Genomic DNA, 18915 nt, shown 5'->3' with positions numbered 1-18915 from the left:
TGACGCTTCAAGTTCATGAACAAGATGATAATGCTTCTGATTGGGATTGCGAAACTGACTCTGACTGGGACTGGGCCATGGGGTGATTCCGAAGCCGAATGGTAGTGATAAGGCTGATAAGGCAGCACTGCCTACTCATACGACTGTGCACCTGGATCGGAAATGTTTGATCGCCGGCGGACGCGTGTTCTTCAGGAAGCGACGACTCTATTAGCCGATAAAGATTAGCCAGACACTCGAAATTTTCCAATCACACAATCGCACGATTCTTGTTTGTTTTTTTGGTTGGGGGATTGGAGATTGGGGATCGGGGAGTGTGGCCGTCTTTATGGCCTGCTGAGTGTTGTTGTTCTATGCAAAGCGATCGCTTGATAACTCACTTCCAGCTTTTTGGGCATTCATTTAATAGAGCTAAGCTTCTAAGTGTTTCAGATAATTATTTTGTTTTAGGAATTTAACTTCAGCATTTTATGTCGTATTTAAGCACACAATTTTTTCACACATTTATTTCATTTATCACCGTAATTTCCAATGTAATTTCAAATGTAATTTCCATTGTAATTTCCAATGTAATTTCAAAGTAAAATTTATAATATTTGCTTTTCTATTGGTTGACTTTAGCTAAATACGTAGACAGCCCTATTTTCGTATTACAAGCAATTTCAAATTTAATTTTTAGTAACTGTCTTAATGGCTGTGCAGTTAGCATGGTTGTAAAATAATGAAATTGCCACACGCAACCAGGAAATCATTGGATTTGTCATTTCAGAAGGTTTGGGGTCGAAAAAATGTCATTCGGCAATGTATAACAGGAATATTGAGGAAGGATTTCCGATATGAAACTAATATATTTGCAAAGGGACCATTACTAGCAAGTTGCCGTTGTCTGCCGAGGAAATCGTAGAAATAAAACAGCTCCTTCGTGGCAATTAGAAGGGGAAACCCTATCGCGAAGCCCCTATATGGAGCACTCCTTACAACGCCAGACGCGAGAAGTCTGGGGACTTGGACCTTCTCCACCAGCTTCCCCACCATCCACGACTTGCAATTAGCGTGTAATTTGGTGTCTCAGCCAGCGCAGCAGGAACTGCTGTTTTGGGGGGCGTTTGGTGTGGAACAACACTTTGAAGGGTCCTAAAGGTCAAAAGCACTGGAGGGCAAGTGCGAGCTTAGTAATTCGTATTTTTAGCCGACTTGGCGACTGATCACTTGGAGACGCTTGATCTAACCATTTTTCTCCTATTTTTTTGCACACTTTTCCGTTTTTTCAGCTTTTTGTTTGTTTCGTTAGAAATTCACTTTTTGTCCAGCGAAAATTTCGTTTTCATTTTCTCTTCCGCACACCAGCACACGCACACACACACACACACATGGGAACAGGGGCTGTTTTATTCCTGCGGCTGCCATTTTTTGTACATACCTAGAAATCAGGCGATTCCTCGACAGCTGTTTTTCGAGTTCTTAGAGTGGAGCGGGCGGAGGGCTGCGCGGCGGATTCGGTTTTGGATTCGAGGGGGGTGTTCCTTTACAGTTGGTCCTGACTGAGTGGGGAAACCGTTATAATCCAGAAACTGAAACTTTCGGGCTCTGCTGTTACTGCTGCTGCTGCTGCTGCTTTCGACTCAAAGTTCTCCGTTAGCTGCCGTTATGTGGTGTAGCTATTAGTTTTTGCAAATTATTCTGCCACACACGGTTATGTTCTTTGGGAATTAAACGTAGCGTAGCGGTTTGGAAAAACACGACAACGGCGGAATGCTGCGACGAACGGAAATGCGAGAATCAGGTGAGCGCCGGCTTTTATATGACGCCCGCCGGCGTGACGCCGACGCTGACGCCGGCAGAGAGCTTTTTGCTGCTCTCTGCTCTCACGCTGTTAGATGTTAACCCTTGTGTGCGATGCGATAGCAGAATACTCTGCATATTTTAAGATTCTAAAGAGATATTGATTATTAAAGATGTGGGTTTTTTATATTGATAGCAGCTGCTAAATCATATGTGGTCTTAATGAATATAATTATAATAATAATAGTTAGTGTTCAAAAAGGATATTATTAATTCAACTCGCGTTGACATATGCATTACGGTCAAAGTTTAAATACTGCCGAACATTTTTCCGGGTATAGGGTGTTTTTGATTCGGCATTCCAAAGCCACTGTTATTGGTGTAAACCTCTGTTATAGTTGCTGGACTCTGTGCGACGCTTAAATTCGCATTAACAGCGATAAGTGGTCAGCTGTTGTGTGCGTGACGGAGATGTAGATATTTTGATTTGCCCGCCAAAGTCGGACCACTTTTTCGTCGATTATTAATCGTCTGGCGAGATCACTGTCGCGATAGAGTGGGCGGCATTATCAAGTATGGAAAGGTACGCCGAAGTCGGGTCAATAAAGCCAGCCAGCACGGGTCAGAATGTTCGGATCGCCGTGATTCATCGAGAAAATCATGCGAGTACCACGCGAGTAAAATTGAAACACGAGCGAACTTCCCTGATCGTTTGAACAGCCAGACTGGCCGCAAGCCAGTTACTTTGGGAGATATGCCTTGTGATAGTATAAGTTTAGGAAATTAACAATGTTCTGATTAGTGAAGTTCGGCCGTACTAAGTGCGTTAATTATTCTTAAACAATCAATGCGAGATTGCTACGTGTATTGGTATGGTTAGGGTTAGGGTATATGTACATCAAGTTCTACAGGATAATTGATCGGCATAATCGTACGAACTACTTCTCCTCCATTAGGGACGCTTCCTCAGGACGCGTTCGATGATCTGCAGAGTGTGCGGCTCCTTGAGGAACGTCCTATGTGTGCCCTCCACCACATGCATGTCGATCTGGGCACTGCAAATCTGCAATTGGTAATAGTATGCATTAGGTAATAGGAAATTAATCGATTTGGTGGGCACTTACCTCCTTGAGGCCATAGTCCTGGGCCATGATCGCATTGTGCTCGGCCGACTTGATCAAGACCACGTCGCTGTGGAGCTGCTGGGCGCCCTTGTAGCTCTCGGAAAGTAGTAGCTTCTGTTTGAACATGCAGGCGGCCTTCTTGATCTGTGACGATGTTCAAATAATATGGTTGGTTACGAACATAAACTCAATATAATGCAACAATATGTTTTAAGTGACTCGAGCTAATTGCAAAATAACTGTTCGCCCGCGTTTATTATGGCACTTGTTACGGCTATAAAGAAATACACACTTGTGCAATAGCTCTCGGTAATAAATACTACTTATAATACTTCTACTTATAAACACACCCTTAGGTGTAGGTAAATGCATCAGCTTAGTCTACAAGTACTATAGTTAAGCCAACACTTAATCATCAATCGTATAGACGTTCAACAAATGCTTGCGCTTTTATGGTGGGTTGCAAAACTAATTGACACATATATTATCAGGAAATATTGTAATTGGAAACGCTAAAAACCCACCACTTCTCTGGTTTGCTGTGTGTGAGCAGTCAGAGTGTCCGCCAGTTTGTCCAGCTTGGAGGGCCACGTCTGGACTCCATCGAGGAGTTGCAGTAACTGTTAGGATCAAATTATTTATAGGGACAATTCAAAGGATCAGGCTCAATAAAGGACCCCACCTGGTTGTAGTCCACGTCGGCGAGCAGGGCTCCAAAGTAGGCCAACGTCATGGACTGCTGCCGGTTGAGGTCGTCCGTCTGCTTCTTGGCCTCCTGGACGTAGCCGCTGGCCATGGTGGGCGCTCCGTCCAGCATGATGACCTTGACTCCGAAGCGGCGCTGCTCCAGCGCCACCGCAATGGCGTGGGCGAGCAGACAGCCGTAGGAGTAGCCAACGATGTGGTAGGGTCCGAGGGGCTGGAGCTTCTGGATCTGGAGAAGATAGTAGGCGGCACAGGCCTCGATGGAGTCCAGAGGCACTTGCTCCGTGCACTGCAGCCCGTAGGCGGGGCAGGTGAGCGAGGCGGCCAGCGCCTCCACGGCTATTGTGAATCCCTCGATGGGAGCCAGGAAGAACACAGCCGGATCCTCGCTGGTCACGGGCGCCTTTGAACGGAGGCGCACCATCACCTCCTGGGGTAATACTTCCTTGGCGAATACCTTGCGCGTCTCATCGCTCTGAGGCTGGACCTCCAATCTGGCCTCCTCCTTGATCCTTGATAGGCTGGAAGTGGCTGAGGGCGACGAGACTGAAGCGGAGGGCGGCTCCTGGGCGTCTATTTGGCGCAGGGCGCTAAAGGTCAGCTGGCGGATCTCCTGGGCGCTCAGGACCAGGTCGAAGTGACGCTCCAGCGTCTGCTTGATCTCTGTGCTCATCAGCGAGTCCATGCCCAGGTCGAAGAGGGTGGTCTTGTCGGAGACGCTCTTCACATCCCTCAGACCCATGATATTCGCGATGGTGGCTATCAAGCTCAACCGGTTGGCCTGCTCCGTCTTGCGCTTCTCCGCCACCACCATGGAGGCCATGACGGGATGGGGCTGCTGCAGGAAGAGGTCCAGGGTCTCCAGACAGCTGTTCATCCGCTGCGGCAGAGTGCCGCCCACAACGGTTTCGTTGTTGCCCATGTGCTCGATGATCAGTCCGGTGTCCCCAATGGCTCCCCATTGAATCGCTGTGCCCGGATAACCATATTCCTGCCGCTGCTCGCAGATCCTTTCCATCGTGGAGTTGGCCAGTCCGTAGTTGGTCTGTCCAATGTTTCCCCTGCCGCAGGACAAACTGGAGAAGCACACGAAGTACTCCAGTGCAGGACAAATTTCCCGGGAGATCTTGTCCAGGTGAATGGTGGCTAGCAGCTTCGGTGCACTTACCTTTTCAAAGTTCTTCGGGCTTTGATCTTCGATCAATCCATCCCGTAGCACTGCCGCCAGGTTGAAGATGCCCCCAACCAGGGCCAACTTATTGCTAACCTCCAGGAGTCTCTGGCAGCCAACAGCCGTGGTCACATCGTTGGTATCGATCTGAACCTGGACTCCACGATCGTGCCAGCGACGAATCATCAGGGCCTGGTAGCCACTCTTCACCCCGGAACGAGAGCTCAGAACCAGGAAGCGGGCACCTCGGGAAACTAGCCAGTTGGCCAGCTCCAGACCGAAGCCGCCCAGTCCCCCCACCAAGATGTAGCTCTTCTCCGGGTGCATGTAGGAGCGCGGAATGGCCTGAATTTGCCTAAGTCGCGGGAGAGCCGCCTGCTGCTCCTCCTCCAAACGTACCTTGATCACCACCTTGCCAATATGTTTGCCGGAGGCCATGAAGCGGAACGCCTTTTCGATCTCCTGCTCCGCAAAGACGGTGGTGGGCAGCGGCTGCACTGCCCCACTCTTGATGCCCTCCGCCACCAACTTGGCCACCATTAGCTGCATCTGCTCCTCCCCCTCCATTACGCTGTCCAGAAGAATTCCGTGGAAGGAGGTGTTCTTAAGGAACACGGACATGCCCAACGGGGTGTTGTTGCTCAAGTCGAACTTACCGATCTCCAGGAAGCGACCATTCAGAGCCAGGCAGCGGATGGAGGCTTGCAGCTTCTCCTCGGAAAGGGAGTTCAGCACGAGTTCCACTCCATTTCCGTGCGTTTCACTCATGATCAATTGCTCGAAGGAGGTGTCTCGCGAATTGCCAATATTCTTAGCCTTCAGCTTGGGGAATCGCTTCAGCAGGAACTCCCGCTTCTCCTTGCTGCCCACGGTGGTGAAGACGGTCAGTCCGTGAGCCAGAGCCACCGAAATGGCCGCCTGACCAACTCCTCCAGAACCGGCGTGGATGAGGATCCTTTCACCCTCCTTCATTTGACCCCTGACCACCAAAGCGTAATAAACCGTGGCATAGACGCACGGAACAGTGGAAGCCTGCTCCATGGTCCACTTCGATGGGATTTCCCAGAGGAGATTGCGGTTGGCCAAGCAATTGGTGGCCAGCGATTTGGCAGTGACCATGGCCATTACACGGCGGCCACACGAATCCCTGCCAGCGAACTCCAGACCAAGGACGCAGTCCTGATAGGCCAGATCCCCAGGCAGAGCATCCACTCCCAGTTTTCCGGAGGCCAACATCACATCCCGGAAATTGAGCGGAGCATAGTAAACGGTGCAGGGCTCCAAATGCGACTGCGTGGGACTGGAACGAGGACTCTCGATCCAGCGTAGTGATGAGAGATCCCCCTTGACCAGGGTGTTGACATACGCCTGCTCCACTGGCAGCATGGGCGGGCGGGATTCCATCTTCAGGTGGCGGTAGCTACCCCAGCTTCCATTCCTGTACACATTGATGACCAGATCCTTGGCCAACTGTGCGGCGTAGAAGGGATCCTCCAGGGAGAACTGGGGCAGACCTTCATCGAGGATGAGGTAAAGGCGTAGGCAATTCCCGCCAGCTTCCCTCTTTAGGCAGTTTATCAAACCCAGAGCTCCTGAATTGGGGTCTCCCTGGGCCACCAAATAGAGGTTTCTCTCTTCAGCCTGAGCCTTGGAAAAACAGTTCTTGAGCTCGTTGACCCACTTGAACTGCTTATTGGTTAGGTGAAGGGTCAGGTCTTGGTTGGACGGCACCTTCGATAGTTTCCTGACCAGAACAAGCACTCGATCCGTACCGAAGAACTGCTCCAATACGGGCACCAGCTTCAGTTTGTTCAACTTCTCCTTTCCTATTATGTTATACCTGCTGGCCGTTTCCTCCAGGAGCAGGAATCCCGCCTCGGATTTAAGACTATCCACGCAGTGCTGCAGATCCTTGACAGAGTTCTGTGCTAGCATGTTCACAGTGTATACGAAATGGCATTGCTGCTCCACAGCACCAGCTGCGATATCCTTGGCTATCACCCGAATGCCGTGCTCCTTTAGCTGCTCACTCAGTTCGGATTCACTGGAGGCGTTGGTAACCACCGCCATGTCTCCCACCAGAATCGGTTCCCTTTCGATCAGCTCGAGCAGCTGGATGGCACTTAGCGAGTCCAAAGTGGTTCGCGATCCGGCCAGCTCCACGCCCTTGAGTTTTACTGCTCCACCGCTGTTCTCGATGATCAATTGAATGGCCACTGCCAGGGCTGTACTCCTTGACTTTTCCTGCTCCTCCCGCTGCCCCAAGTGCTGGGAGTTAGGCCAGAATCTGTAGCGCTCCAAGCTGGGTGCAGCTTGGCCACCAGATCGCCGCTGGGTCTGGGCGGTCTTCATCTTGTGTATCTCCACTCCGCCGCACTTGACCACGGAAATGTTGCGATGCCAGTTGACACTTAACTTCTGTTGGTGCTTCTTTGCCAGCTCCAGGTGCTTGAGAGGATCTATCAGCGCCCTCTCTATACCCGTGGGCACGTACAGCTCACGGATATCATTGCTCAGGATGCGGAACTGCAGCATGGTGTCCATAAAACTGATCCAGTTGTCCGCCCACTGCAACTGACCCGTCACCGCTGCAATATCCGACTCCAAAATGCCCTGGAAAACACCACTGTAGTCGTAGCCCCTAAGTCGCAGCTCCTTGTAAATGTCCTTGGTGCTCAGCTTGTTAGAGCCTGCTATTCCCGGCAGAGATGACAGCTGAAGCTGCTCCTGCTGCACATTGCTCACCAGACGGATCTTGCCGGACGCCACCAAGCTGGTGCCTTCACAGATTTCAAAGGAGCTGCTGCCCGGAAAGAAGTTAAGTGCCAGTTTCACCACAGTGCCCACGCTGAGGATCGTGGCCCGATGGAAGACCACATCCTCGAATAGCACGGGCGTGCGCAAGTAGTCCAGTCCCTGCTGTTGGGCCAGACTCATCCAGGCCAGGGTCATGTAGCCGGTTGCCGGGAACAGGACTCTGCCGTCGATCGTGTGCCCCGCTAGATAGGCGTTTTCCTCCTTGCCCAAATCCAGTTCCACACTGAGCTGACCAGCCTGTCTGCCGCCTTTGAACTTGGGGTAGTTCCACTTCTGTGAGTGATCCCAGCCCACCAAGGAGCCCAGCATGGGAGTGCCACGGGAAACGGGATAGGGAACGGAAGGGGAGATCTTCAGGATCTGCGGCTGCCCTCCGGCAGAGTAGAGTCTGCCCAACTGACTCAGCAAGAACTCAAAGTTATTGGCATGACCCCGCTGCATGAGACTCACATAGCTTATCTGCGGACTTAAGGATCGGAGAATCGCCCTGAAGAGTCCATGGGGTGCAATCTCCACAATGAGAGCGTTTGGTGGAATCCGCTTGACGGCTTGGTGAAAGAGCACGGGGGATATGAGGTTGTTTATAAAGTAGCCAGCCGATGCCAGGTGGTTCTTCTCCGACTCCCACTCCGCTTCTTTCACACTTGTACTTAGCCATCGCATACTCTTCTTCTTGGGCTCCGTAATGAGTCGCTCCAGATTGCTACGTAGCATGGGAGCGGCTCCTTCGATGTACGGACTGTGGAAGGCATAGCCGCCAGAGCCAACCTCCCTCACGAAAACTCCCTTCGCCGTGAGCTCCTCTATCATCGCGTCCATGGATGCTGGTGGCCCAGACACCGTGCAGTTGTCATCACTGTTGTGGCACACCGGATAGCAATCCTTGGGGATGTGAGAACCGATCTGCTCCCAGCTCAAGCCTACGGCAGCCATCTTTCCGCGCGGCAAGTCCGGAGTGTCCAGGACGCTCCTGCCGCGCCAGTAGGCGGCCAGCACTGTTTGCTCCGCCGTTAGACAACCGTCCATGTAGGCTGCCCCCAGCTCACCAGCCGAATGGCCAATGATTCCATCTGGCCGTATGTCCAGCACCCGCAGAAGATCCGTCAAAGCCACCTGCACGGCGGACACGGAGACGAAGGAGTACAGCATGTTGTCAAAGGTCCGCTCCGTGGAACGGGTCAGCACATCAATAAGATCAAAGTCCACCTGGGCCAGCACCTGAAGAATATTTAAAGAATATAATACATCTCTATTAACTTAATAATGATGACAAACAGCTTTTGAAATCTGTGTACAAGTTTTAGAATTGTGTAAGCGAATAAAATTGATAGCTTAGCTTTTAAATAAATGCTATATTATGTACTATTAGCGATAAGGCTGGCACTAAAGTTATTTTATTTTCAATGTTACTTGAGTGTCTACGTAGAATGGAACCAGTTCTAGCCGTGCATATAGACCTTTTCTATTTGAATTAAACGCAAGGGTTCATTATGTTACTTTAAAGTGCCCAGCTTAAAAGGTTCAATTTATAGCACAAATTATACACAGCGAGACTTATCTTCCACGACAATGCAATAAAGAATTTTAGTCATGGAGCAAGTTAAGTGTAATCATTATTTGCCAACGGACAAGATACATTTGAAAACTGAAGAACGGAAAGCTATAGTTGGTATTAAAATGTATCATTTATGGCCCCAGAGGCATACGCCAGTGGGGCTCTAAGCAAAAATTCAGTTTAGACTCATTAGAGTGTCCCTCTCCACGGAAATCTTTAGTAAAAGGCGAAAGATTTATTCGACAATTGAAGAGAAACCAGAGTAACTTCTCCACCCCAGCCAAAGGAGTCAGGACTCAATCTGTGCCAGAACTATTTGGGAATTATAGTGCGACTTGTGGGGAAAAGGGATATCTTTCAGATTCGGCTAACCGTGGTAACTTATTTCTATTTAAGTCAGTGAGATATTTTCAAAATATATGCAATTAAAGAAATTTTAAAAATTGTTCACATTTTTTAAATCCATAAATAGTGTTTATTATACATACTTCTAGCTAGATAGATAACTGATTGAAAACAATATTAGGCAATCGCTCTCGAATAAAAATGCACCGCTTTATTATGATTATAATAAGCTGAACTTGATAAACATTTTTGAACTATGATTTAATTTATAATTTATGGCCCCAGAGGCATACGCCAGTGGGGCTCTAAGCAAAAATTCTGTTTAGACTCATTAGAGTGTCCCTCTCCACGGAAATCTTTAGTAAAAGGCGAAAGATTTATTCGACAATTGAAGAGAAACCAGAGTGACTATACAACTTTAGCCAAGGGTCCCTACACTCGAACTGCGCTAAAACTTCTTGAGAATTGTAGGGAACGGGAAATCTGAAAGGAATCACCCTAAGGTAGGCAATGCGAATCGAAGAGGGTTGGCACTTCAGGTAAGAAACGACAGGAATACTAAGGGTTCTTTTTTCGGAACAATGAAATGCAATATCTCAAAATGTTGTCTGATCAAAGCAAAACACAATCTCAATGAATATTTAAAGAATATATTAGCTTGTCTTATACTCGTATTAAGCTATAAATGAAATTCAATAATGAACTCACCTCGGCACAGTGCTGAATAGAGTTCCGGAACACCTCCAGTTGCATGAGATCCTTGGCCATGCTGGCCCATTGACTGCCCATGCCGGCGTAGACGAACCAGATGGGTCGCTCCTCCTCCTCGTAAGGCAGCACCTCCTCCTTAACGCATCCACTCGTTCCGAGGACCGCGTATCCCCTGAAGGGATGCAGGGGAATAGGATGCGAGTGGATGTCGTTGATGAGGGTCAGCAGCTCCTGATCGTGCCTCTGCTCGGTGGCCACTTTCAGCAACTGTTGCACTGCATCCTCCGTGCGCCCGGAACAGGTAACTAGCCTCAGGGATTGCTCGGTTTCTCCAGTCTTCGGGAATGCCTTAGGATCTTTGGCTTTAGTGTGAGACTTTAGCACCACATGGGCATTGGCTCCTCCGAAGCCGAAGGAGTTCAGACCCACAATGCCACCCTGCCAGGGAAGATTCCGATCCACCACCTTAAGCTTACCCTCGACCAGAGCCGGAACCGAAGGATTGGGCGTGCGATAGTGCAGATTCTTCGGAATAATGCCCTCCTCCATGGCGATGATCATCTTGGCCAGGGCACTCACTCCCGAGGCTGGCTCCGCGTGTCCCATGTTCGACTTCACAGATCCAATGAGCAGCGGAGTGGATCGCGAGGGGCGACAGAAGAAGTTGCTCAGCATGTTGGCTTCCTGGTCATCGCCCACCGGCGTGCCGCTGCCGTGTGCCTCCACGTAGACCACCTCGTCCGGATTGAGGCCGATCTCGCTGTAGGTCTCCTCCAGCAGAGCCTGCTGCATGCGCCCGTCCGGAAAGGTCACGCCCTGCTCCTTGAACCCGTCCGTATTTGTGCGCACATTCAGGATGCTGGCATACACCCGCTTGGCCTCCTTCCGCCTCTGGAGCAGCACAACGGCGCAGGTGTCCGCCCGGGCGTAACCGTTGGCCGCCGCATCGAAGGTCTTGCAGGCGCCGTCGTGGCTCACGATGCCCAGCCTCAGGAACTGGAGGGCAAAGATGGGCTTCAGGATGAGATTCACACCCGCCACCAGGGCGTAATCGCAGCGACCCGCCCGCATGTCCGCGAACGCGTGGTTCAGGGCCACCAGCGAGCTGGAGCAGGCGGTGTCCACGATGAAGCTGGGCCCCTTGAAGTCGAACGTGTAGGAGATGCGATTGGCGAACATGGCCCGCGCACAGCCCGTCAGGCAGTAGCCGTTGATGCTGCTCGGCTCCATGTTGGGGATCTCGTGCTCCGTCTCCACAAAGGACAGGCCAATGTAGACTCCAGTCCGACTGCCACGCAGCTGGGCGGGATTGATGCCCGCGTCGATAATGGCCTCGTGGGTCAGCTCCAGAAGCATCCGCATGCAGGGGTCCATCAGCTCCGCCTGCTTCTGGTGGACGCTGAAGAACTTGTCGTCGAACTTCTCCAGATCGGTGTCCTTCATTTTGGCCATGCGCTCGGGGAGTCCATAGATGCCTTTTAATCAATGCAAGTTTCACCATTACCACTACAATCAATCTTCAAGCTTCAGTAACTGGTTCATTTAACCAACTACATTACGATAATGGCATGATAGGAAAGTTTCATATGTATTTCTTACGGCCCGGCGGCATTTTTGCGGCCAGGCACTAAAAAAATTGCCTCGGATATGTGCTCATCACTCCGCTCCATTGCGTAAGCTCTCGCTCCACAACTGAAGCGGCGATCGAGACATGGTGAGCCCCAGTCGTCGATGGGGGTTCTACTGGGACTTGCCATAACCAGTTGGGAATCACTTGGTCGCCTGAAGGAGGCCGAGGGAATTATATAGCAAACTTCGAGGGGTTGATGTCTGCTATGAGTCAGCCACTTGAGCAGTTCGCTTTCAACGAGGGGAGATTTATGAGATATTCTTTTGCCCTTCTCGACCACGTTAATATTCGGAAGGCGTTCGGAAGTATATTATTTCCTCTTTTTTTTTGGAAAAAAAATTGTCAAAGGAATAAGGATAACTAGCTCTGTTTAATAGCTGTACAAAACTGTCCAGCATTTGGCTGTCTTTTAATCAAATGTTGTCATAGGGATAAGGATAATAAGCTATGTTCAGTACCTGTACAAAACAACCTTTCTTTTAGCTGTGCGACTTATTTTGGCCAGATTTTGTATAGGTGAATCTTTGAAAATATTACATTTTCGAAAAAAGCTTGCTACCCCCTTTTTTTGATACAAATAATCAATATTTTTCTATAACTATTTAAAAAGTTTTGCGAGAGTGGAGTGTCATAGCTCTCTGAATTCGTAATAAAATTCCCTACCCATCTGTATTCACGTCTTGAAATTTCAAATTGTTTCCATTTTTCGTAAAAAATGATGATGGTACCCCTTACCAAAAATGCAAAATTTGTCAAAAAAATTTATTTTTCAAAATCATTTAAATAGTGATATGGGTGGTTAGATCAGTTAATTAGCTGTGCAGAAAAGCCATTCTTTCAGCTCTGCGACCTTTTTTGACTAGATTTTGATGAAAATATTGAATTTTGCCCATAAGCTTTTGATGTGTGTATATTCCTACGCAAATTTTCCACTTTAAAGTGATCTTTGCCTGCTACTTGCCTGCCTCCCAGCGGCGGGGCTCATCTGTGACCATGTCGATGCCGTTGAGCAGGTTGTACTTGAACTCCTCGATGTTGCTGCTCTCCGGCAGCTTCCCGGAGAGTCCAGAGATCACAATGTCTCCATCCTCGCCAGCGGCCGAGTCCGCCTGGGCTTTCTTCCTGTTCGCCATTCTGGAGTCTTTTTTTTGGCTCAGTCTGTATGAGGGTCCACCTGTACAAGGATCTAAAATAATCGCAAAACAACCCAGGGTAAATATTCATAAATTACTACAATCAAAACTGTTTGGGGCATACAAAAATCGTTTTAACAGTGTACAACTTATATCAAAGCGTTTGTTATATTGCTAAATTCTTCAAATACAAATTTAACCTTGAATATGTATAGTATTTCAAGGAACTATATCCGATTTAATCGGGCTCTTGCTATCAGCATGTAAACAATATTTCCATCACAGTCACAAGAAAGCACGGAATTTGTTACCTCAGAGTAAAAAACACTGTAAATCGATAAGATTTGACGATTTTGTTGACATGGGTACAAATAAATTAATCTATCTATCTAAGACATGAGTGGGGTGTAAGTTAATGGAATTTCAGTGGCTTGCACTTCATTTGGTTATGAATTTAGAAGCGATTCACTAATCTTAGGTGCATAGATAAGGTTTTCCATTAAAAACTGCTCAATCGGCAAATCATGAGTAATATGCTCGCGATCGCAGCGATTCTGACCACTTGACTTAATGAATATTGTCGCCCTGCTGATAAGGAACCACTGCACCAGAGTCACCTTTCCATCCCCATCAGCACTACGTGCAGGGATCGTACGATTCGGCCACTCAGCAGAATCCAAAACGGAGCAGAAAGCAGGAAACAGGGAGCTGGGAGCAGGTAGCTGGGTGTGGGTCACTGGGTTCCCTGTTGCCAAGTCACGGGAGTCGGCTCTCGAGATAGTCGTCCAGCTCTCGACTGCGTGCACTGCACCTGGTCGGGATCGGGGACGCAGAGGGGCAGAGTTCCGATAAGCTTTTGATAGAATATTGCCCCAAATGCGGACCCAACACACGAATCAGCGAATGCGACGCGTGCCAGAACTCACACAATGGACATAAAGTACTGAATGTTCGCTTTGGTGGGTTCAAAGGTTTCCGGAATATTCAAAGCAATTTCAAAGCGATTCAAAGCGTTTTCAGAAGTAATTGCGAATTGTTAGGTTCCTCACTTTTTATGAATGTTTTTGCCACTTTTTCTGCTTTAAAGGATTTTAAATACCCTAGGAGTGTGATTTTTTTGTAGTCCATGGTTTTTTGTGCATTTTTACAGGCGTTTAGTTTATTAGCTTCAAAATATTTAGAGTCCTTCTTTCACCAAAAAAAATCCAAAGGACATACATACACATATATATATGGTAAATATATTCAGTAAACATTCACAATTCATTGGCACTTTGCGATTAGGCAGCCACGTTCGGTTAATTAAAACACCTCACCATTCTCATTAGACACTTGAGGAAATTCTTTGAATTAAAGATAAGTACGCTGACTATTCGGAACTTCCATTTCGTGGATTTGATTTGTATGGCGTGTTATCCTGGCTGGTTAAAATACGTCTTAGTTTTAATAATTCGCTTTTCTTGGGAAAAAAATAGTTCGCATTTCAGAACACGCCACTTCTTTGGTACACTCCACTTGACTCACATTTCGTATACCACTAATTCGGATAGTATCTTTTATGGACGGCACCTTATTCACTTTGGTTCACTGATCGCGTATCCTTTTCGTATGCCGTTGGTTTTGCAGGAAAACCAGGATATTGGCTGGGCTAGTAGGTCCTTCCTAGGTTGGAGTGTGATTGTATATCCTTCTTGGTGGGCACGTATAGATCCGACTTGTTGCGCAGACAGACTGAACAAGGGCTGCACTCGCCGGATTCCTTATATATATCCAGTTTGCGGGGTCCGGGGGCAGCGGTGGCCACCAGAAGGCGCATTTTAATTTCCCCGTAACCAAAGCATATAGAAAACCCAGCGATCTCATTACGACTGCGCCCAAATCGCCGCAACCAGGCGCTGAATTATTCATTTCTATGCAAAACGCGCCTCTAACTACGACCAAATGAAATAGAAAATGCGACGTCGAGCAGGACAGTGGTATCCATTTACTTTTCATTTTTCCGTAACCCTGCCCTGGTAATTAGTCCAAGTGTGTGCCATCGCAGCCGACATCGCCTAGTTAACCCACTTGCTCCACAGCCCGCCCGTCTGGTTCAATAACACACCGCGGTTCGCAATTGTATTGTTTATTGGACGGTATAGCCACTTGGTGGCTTCCCCTAGTGGCGCTTCCTTGGAGCTGCGCCAGCCGTTTTCTTGGACTTTCGTCCCGTTCGCTTCTTGCCCGCCAGCTTGGCCGCCGTGCTCGTCGGCATCCGCTGCTTGATCGCCCGACGCCCCAAGCGAGGCGAGATCCTTGTGCTCAGGGGCACCCTAGTCCTGGGTAGGCTCCTCCGGAAATTGAAGGGCAGGCGGATACGCTCGTCGGTCAGCGAGATGATGCCCAGGTTGACGCCCACCTCCAGGGCGTACTCCACTGCGCCCTTGAGACTCCCGTAGGGATTGATGTGCTCCTCCAGCACTATATCCTTGATGTTCTTGACCAAATCATCCAAAGTAGTGCCTGAAAATGTGGAATGGATGCGCACAACATTTGATTTCAAATCCAAACAGCTAATTTATATAATAATATACATATGTACTTCCAAAGGTATTCTTTAATCGTAGAATCAGGAAGTTCCAAAAAGTTACTCACACAGTTGCGGCTCGCGACTAAGCATGTCCATTATATATGGAAGCAAGGAAGATTTATTTTTATCCATTACCAATTTGGTTGTACTAGTCTCAAAGTAGGAATGTTCCGTGTTATTTTGGTATCCCTATCCAAATAGACAGTTTGTGTGGAATGAGTGTGATGTTGGCCCTGTCAAGGTTTCTCGGACTGAAAACTTATTCAAAACACCACGCATCCTCGATCGAAAGCATTCAAATGTCAGACGGCTGCTTCGATTGCCCCATTTAACAATTTAAAATACAAAATTAAATCAAATTAATACACTAGGCAAAAGAAATGCGTGCTAACGAGACCCTAAACTTCCTAATCGTATGCAAATAAGTTCCAATAGAAGGCAACCCAGGTTGCTCCACATTCGGTTTAATACATATGTGGCACAGAATGGGTCATCATTATTACATTATTATTATCATATAATTGCGTGAGGAAACACGTTGACAAGGCCCATTATCAAAACAACAAGCGTTCAGTGGATGATATTGTTATGTTTAAATGCTTGTGCCGCGCTTACATATCTCAAGTACTCGGTTTCGTTACTGCCTTGACAATTTTTCCCAATAATAGCTAATTTCATTCAGACATCAGATAAGCGCTGGGATTTCAAGGTCTGCCGACAGCTCAGACTAAAAATTTCCCTCCGCAATCTTAGATACTCTAGTTTAGGTATAACTAATATCACGAGCATTTTGCAATGCTCATTAAACTTTCCTACGTTGTTACTTTACTAACTTGTTATTCCATGAAGGCACAAAGCATATTACTAAGTGGAAATCCATCCCGTTAGTGACTATATTTAAGGGTATTTCCTCATCGGTTTTGCACCTCCAATCATATCAAGAGTGACCGGCCCGGTAACAAATTGAGAGCTATTAATAAAAACCAAAACAAAACAGAGACGCGTGCATTCTTCGCTTTTTTCGCCGGCTATGTCGGATGATAGCGGCAATGGAGAGGCTTTTCGTTAGCTTTTGGAAAGCCTCGACCCCGGCGATAGCGGCCTGGTCGTGTTCCGATGCTTTGGAGCGTTGCGAACGCATGTGAGCGATGTGATTAGAGCGGGCAGGCCGCGTGCTGTGGAATCACCCCGCCGCCGGCCACTCAACCTCTGATAACGAATCTGGGTATCGGACGCTGCTGCGGCAGCTAGCCAGCCAGGCGATGGAATAAATTTAGACGCACGGAAATTTTCGCAGGCCGATGGCGTGTGTCGTGCCTCGTCAACATTGGTCCCGGCATTTTTGTAGTTTTGCGATGGGCGCACGACCAGGAGTATGCTTGCCGAAGTTGAATCATTTGAGCTGCAGCTACACGACGACCTTCAGGTACCGGGCGCTGCAGATCCATGGACGATAGGCGGAGAAGCGCCTTTTCACGGTGATTTAAAGGTGATCCCTGACGGAGGCCAGCGCTCTAATCACGCAGATCGTCGATTATTTGATATAGGAAATATTTATATGCGTCAGTGGCTTGGCCTGGAACTACAGTCTTTGAACCCTGCTATTGATGCAATGGAATGGCGTCAAAGTTCTGCTGTTTCACTAAGTAGATTGCTCTAGTGTTTTAATTAACCAACACAAGCCTTTAATGCAACAGAAACAACAATATCAGTCTGTTAGTCGCCAGTTTCCTCTCGCAGCTTCACCACGATTTTGCCCCGGAGGTGCCCGGATTTCATCTTCTCAAAGGCCTTTGGCAGCTCACTGAACCCGTAGCTGCTATCGATCAGCGGCATCAGCTAAAAGCAGGATGCAATTAGTTTATAGAACAACTCGAGAGAACAACACTTACCTTTCGCTGCTCCACTAGTTTCTGTAGGAATTGAATTCCCTGGGGGGCGGGACTAAAGAAGCCCCACTTAACAAGACCACCACGCTGTGTGACGGACCTAACGTTGGTCTGGATCAGATCGAAAACATTCTTAAGCGCTCCCACTCCCAGTCCCTGCTTATCGATGTTGGCCAGCAACGGAGATGAGAAGGTGATGTACTGGCGAAAATCGAACTTCGATTCCGCCGCCTTCTGACCTCCTTGTCCGGCGCAGTCCAGCACGATGTCATAGGGCGCGTACTTGCACAGCTCCTCCATGGCCTCCGCGTTGTTATAGTCTACCACTACATCGGCTCCCAGATTGCGAACCATTTCAATGGCATTTTCGCTGCAGGTTGCCAAAACTTGTACTTTTTGCGACTTGAGGATTTGAATGGCCAATGTGCCTACGCCACCGGAGCCGCCAAGGACTAAGACCCGCTTGCTGGCACCTCCACCGGAAGCTGTTGTGGCTCCACAAGGACCACCAAGGCCTCCGGTTATGTACAGACCCGACCAAGCCGTCAATCCGGCGTACAACACGCTGGCGGCTTCGCAATCATCCAGTTCTTTCGGTGCAGGTGCAAGCTATGGACTACAAGTTACTTTGAAGACCTTTTAAGTAGTTCAACTACTTACACAGGATGAAGGAACTGCTACGTACTCCGCATGCGATCCAACGCTAGCCTGCAGGGGTACCACTCCCCAGACGCGGGATCCCAGAGGCAGCGACACACCCATTCCCGTCTGCACCAGCTCGCCGCAGAACTCGCGACCCAGAATAAGCGGAAATTCGATGCCGTCGCCCGGCTGGCAGCGCATCCTGTTCAGCAAGGCGGCCCCGTATCCACGGAGCATGGCCAGGTCGATGGGGTTTACTGTCGTCGTCCTGATGCGTACCAGACACTCGTTGGAACTACGGATCTGGGGGATCTTTAGCTTGTCGGAGAGCTGCAGCTCGTCAATATCGCCGTAGTTGTGCAGCTGCCATCCGCGCATTTTGTCCGCGGGTTTCGATGTCGGCGGTGGCGATTCATGGCCAGTTGCTTGTGAGCCGGTCAGCACGGATTGCGCCGGAGCTGAAAACTGGCGCCTGTTTAGCCGGACTAACTGCCTCAAGCAGAGGATTGAATTAAAGCCGGCAGACGCCATCAGCGGGATTTCGATGAATAAAGCAGTAAGAATTAAAATTAAAGATATTGCTTAACAAAAAAAATATTCCTTGTTTATTTTGATTTCCTGGCTAAACAGCTGATATTATGTCAACAATTATCGCGAAAAACCGATAACACCATTTTGCCATTGACCGTTAAAACGGACTAATCAATACTAGGTTTAATAGCTACATAAATACATATTTTGCAAACGGTCTATGCCAATTTCTAACCATGGGTCGGGTAAATAAAAACACAATTTAAACGCATTGCCTTATTAATTGGTTAAATTAGCTTGAGAGTACAGAT

General features: G+C 48.4%; 3 protein-coding genes and 2 non-coding genes across 6 annotated transcripts; all 5 read right to left on the bottom strand.

Annotated features, from left to right (window-relative positions):
* Nucleotides 1-2133: 2133 nt before the first annotated feature.
* Nucleotides 2134-14693, bottom strand: LOC122615196 (fatty acid synthase). Of its 2 annotated transcripts, none has more exons than XM_043790143.1 (7): nucleotides 14498-14693; nucleotides 12802-13026; nucleotides 10208-11685; nucleotides 3589-8817; nucleotides 3431-3526; nucleotides 2907-3050; nucleotides 2134-2845 (listed from the first exon to the last, which is right to left on the bottom strand). In XM_043790143.1, exons 2-7 carry the CDS (start codon nucleotides 12971-12973, stop codon nucleotides 2735-2737), a joined length of 7230 nt encoding a protein of 2409 aa, XP_043646078.1. In that variant the 5' UTR covers nucleotides 12974-13026; nucleotides 14498-14693; the 3' UTR covers nucleotides 2134-2734. The 2 variants fall into 2 exon arrangements, with proteins under 2 accessions (XP_043646078.1, XP_043646086.1); XM_043790151.1 differs by having other exon boundaries at nucleotides 14543-14693.
* Nucleotides 9301-9420, bottom strand: LOC122612001. Its single transcript, XR_006325574.1, has one exon. It is a non-coding gene; the product is annotated as a U5 spliceosomal RNA (small nuclear RNA).
* LOC122612002 lies at nucleotides 9788-9907 on the bottom strand. The gene has a single exon (XR_006325575.1). It is a non-coding gene; the product is annotated as a U5 spliceosomal RNA (small nuclear RNA).
* Nucleotides 14694-15082: 389 nt separating the features above from the next.
* Nucleotides 15083-15809, bottom strand: LOC122613881. Its single transcript, XM_043788300.1, has 2 exons — nucleotides 15608-15809; nucleotides 15083-15475 (listed from the first exon to the last, which is right to left on the bottom strand). Exons 1-2 carry the CDS (start codon nucleotides 15672-15674, stop codon nucleotides 15132-15134), a joined length of 411 nt encoding a protein of 136 aa, XP_043644235.1. The 5' UTR covers nucleotides 15675-15809; the 3' UTR covers nucleotides 15083-15131.
* Nucleotides 15810-17179: 1370 nt separating this feature from the next.
* On the bottom strand, nucleotides 17180-18737 carry LOC122613852 (reticulon-4-interacting protein 1 homolog, mitochondrial). The gene is made up of 3 exons (XM_043788265.1): nucleotides 18092-18737; nucleotides 17435-18040; nucleotides 17180-17381 (listed from the first exon to the last, which is right to left on the bottom strand). Exons 1-3 carry the CDS (start codon nucleotides 18602-18604, stop codon nucleotides 17259-17261), a joined length of 1242 nt encoding a protein of 413 aa, XP_043644200.1. The 5' UTR covers nucleotides 18605-18737; the 3' UTR covers nucleotides 17180-17258.
* Nucleotides 18738-18915: the final 178 nt, after the last annotated feature.

This window comes from Drosophila teissieri, chromosome 2L (genome assembly GCF_016746235.2).
Source record: "Drosophila teissieri strain GT53w chromosome 2L, Prin_Dtei_1.1, whole genome shotgun sequence".
Classification (NCBI taxonomy): domain Eukaryota; kingdom Metazoa; phylum Arthropoda; class Insecta; order Diptera; family Drosophilidae; genus Drosophila; species Drosophila teissieri.
Note: the sequence above shows the minus strand (reverse complement) of the source record. Positions and strands in the feature narration are given on the sequence as shown.

Bases quoted from the DNA above. Each gene is read 5' to 3' on its own strand.
- LOC122615196 (XM_043790143.1), bottom strand. From the start codon at position 12,973: ATGGCGAACAGGAAGAAAGCCCAGGCGGACTCGGCCGCTGGCGAGGAT. The intron at 8,818-10,207 runs GTGAGTTCATTA...AATATTCTTCAG, and splicing joins CTATTCAGCACTGTGCCGAG to GTGCTGGCCCAGGTGGACTT. The intron at 3,051-3,430 runs GTGGGTTTTTAG...ACATCGTCACAG, and splicing joins CACAGCAAACCAGAGAAGTG to ATCAAGAAGGCCGCCTGCAT.
- LOC122613881 (XM_043788300.1), bottom strand. From the start codon at position 15,674: ATGGATAAAAATAAATCTTCCTTGCTTCCATATATAATGGACATGCTT. The intron at 15,476-15,607 runs GTGAGTAACTTT...CCACATTTTCAG, and splicing joins TAGTCGCGAGCCGCAACTGT to GCACTACTTTGGATGATTTG.
- LOC122613852 (XM_043788265.1), bottom strand. From the start codon at position 18,604: ATGGCGTCTGCCGGCTTTAATTCAATCCTCTGCTTGAGGCAGTTAGTC. The intron at 18,041-18,091 runs GTAAGTAGTTGA...TGTAGTCCATAG, and splicing joins TAGCAGTTCCTTCATCCTGT to CTTGCACCTGCACCGAAAGA. The intron at 17,382-17,434 runs GTAAGTGTTGTT...TCCTGCTTTTAG, and splicing joins AACTAGTGGAGCAGCGAAAG to CTGATGCCGCTGATCGATAG.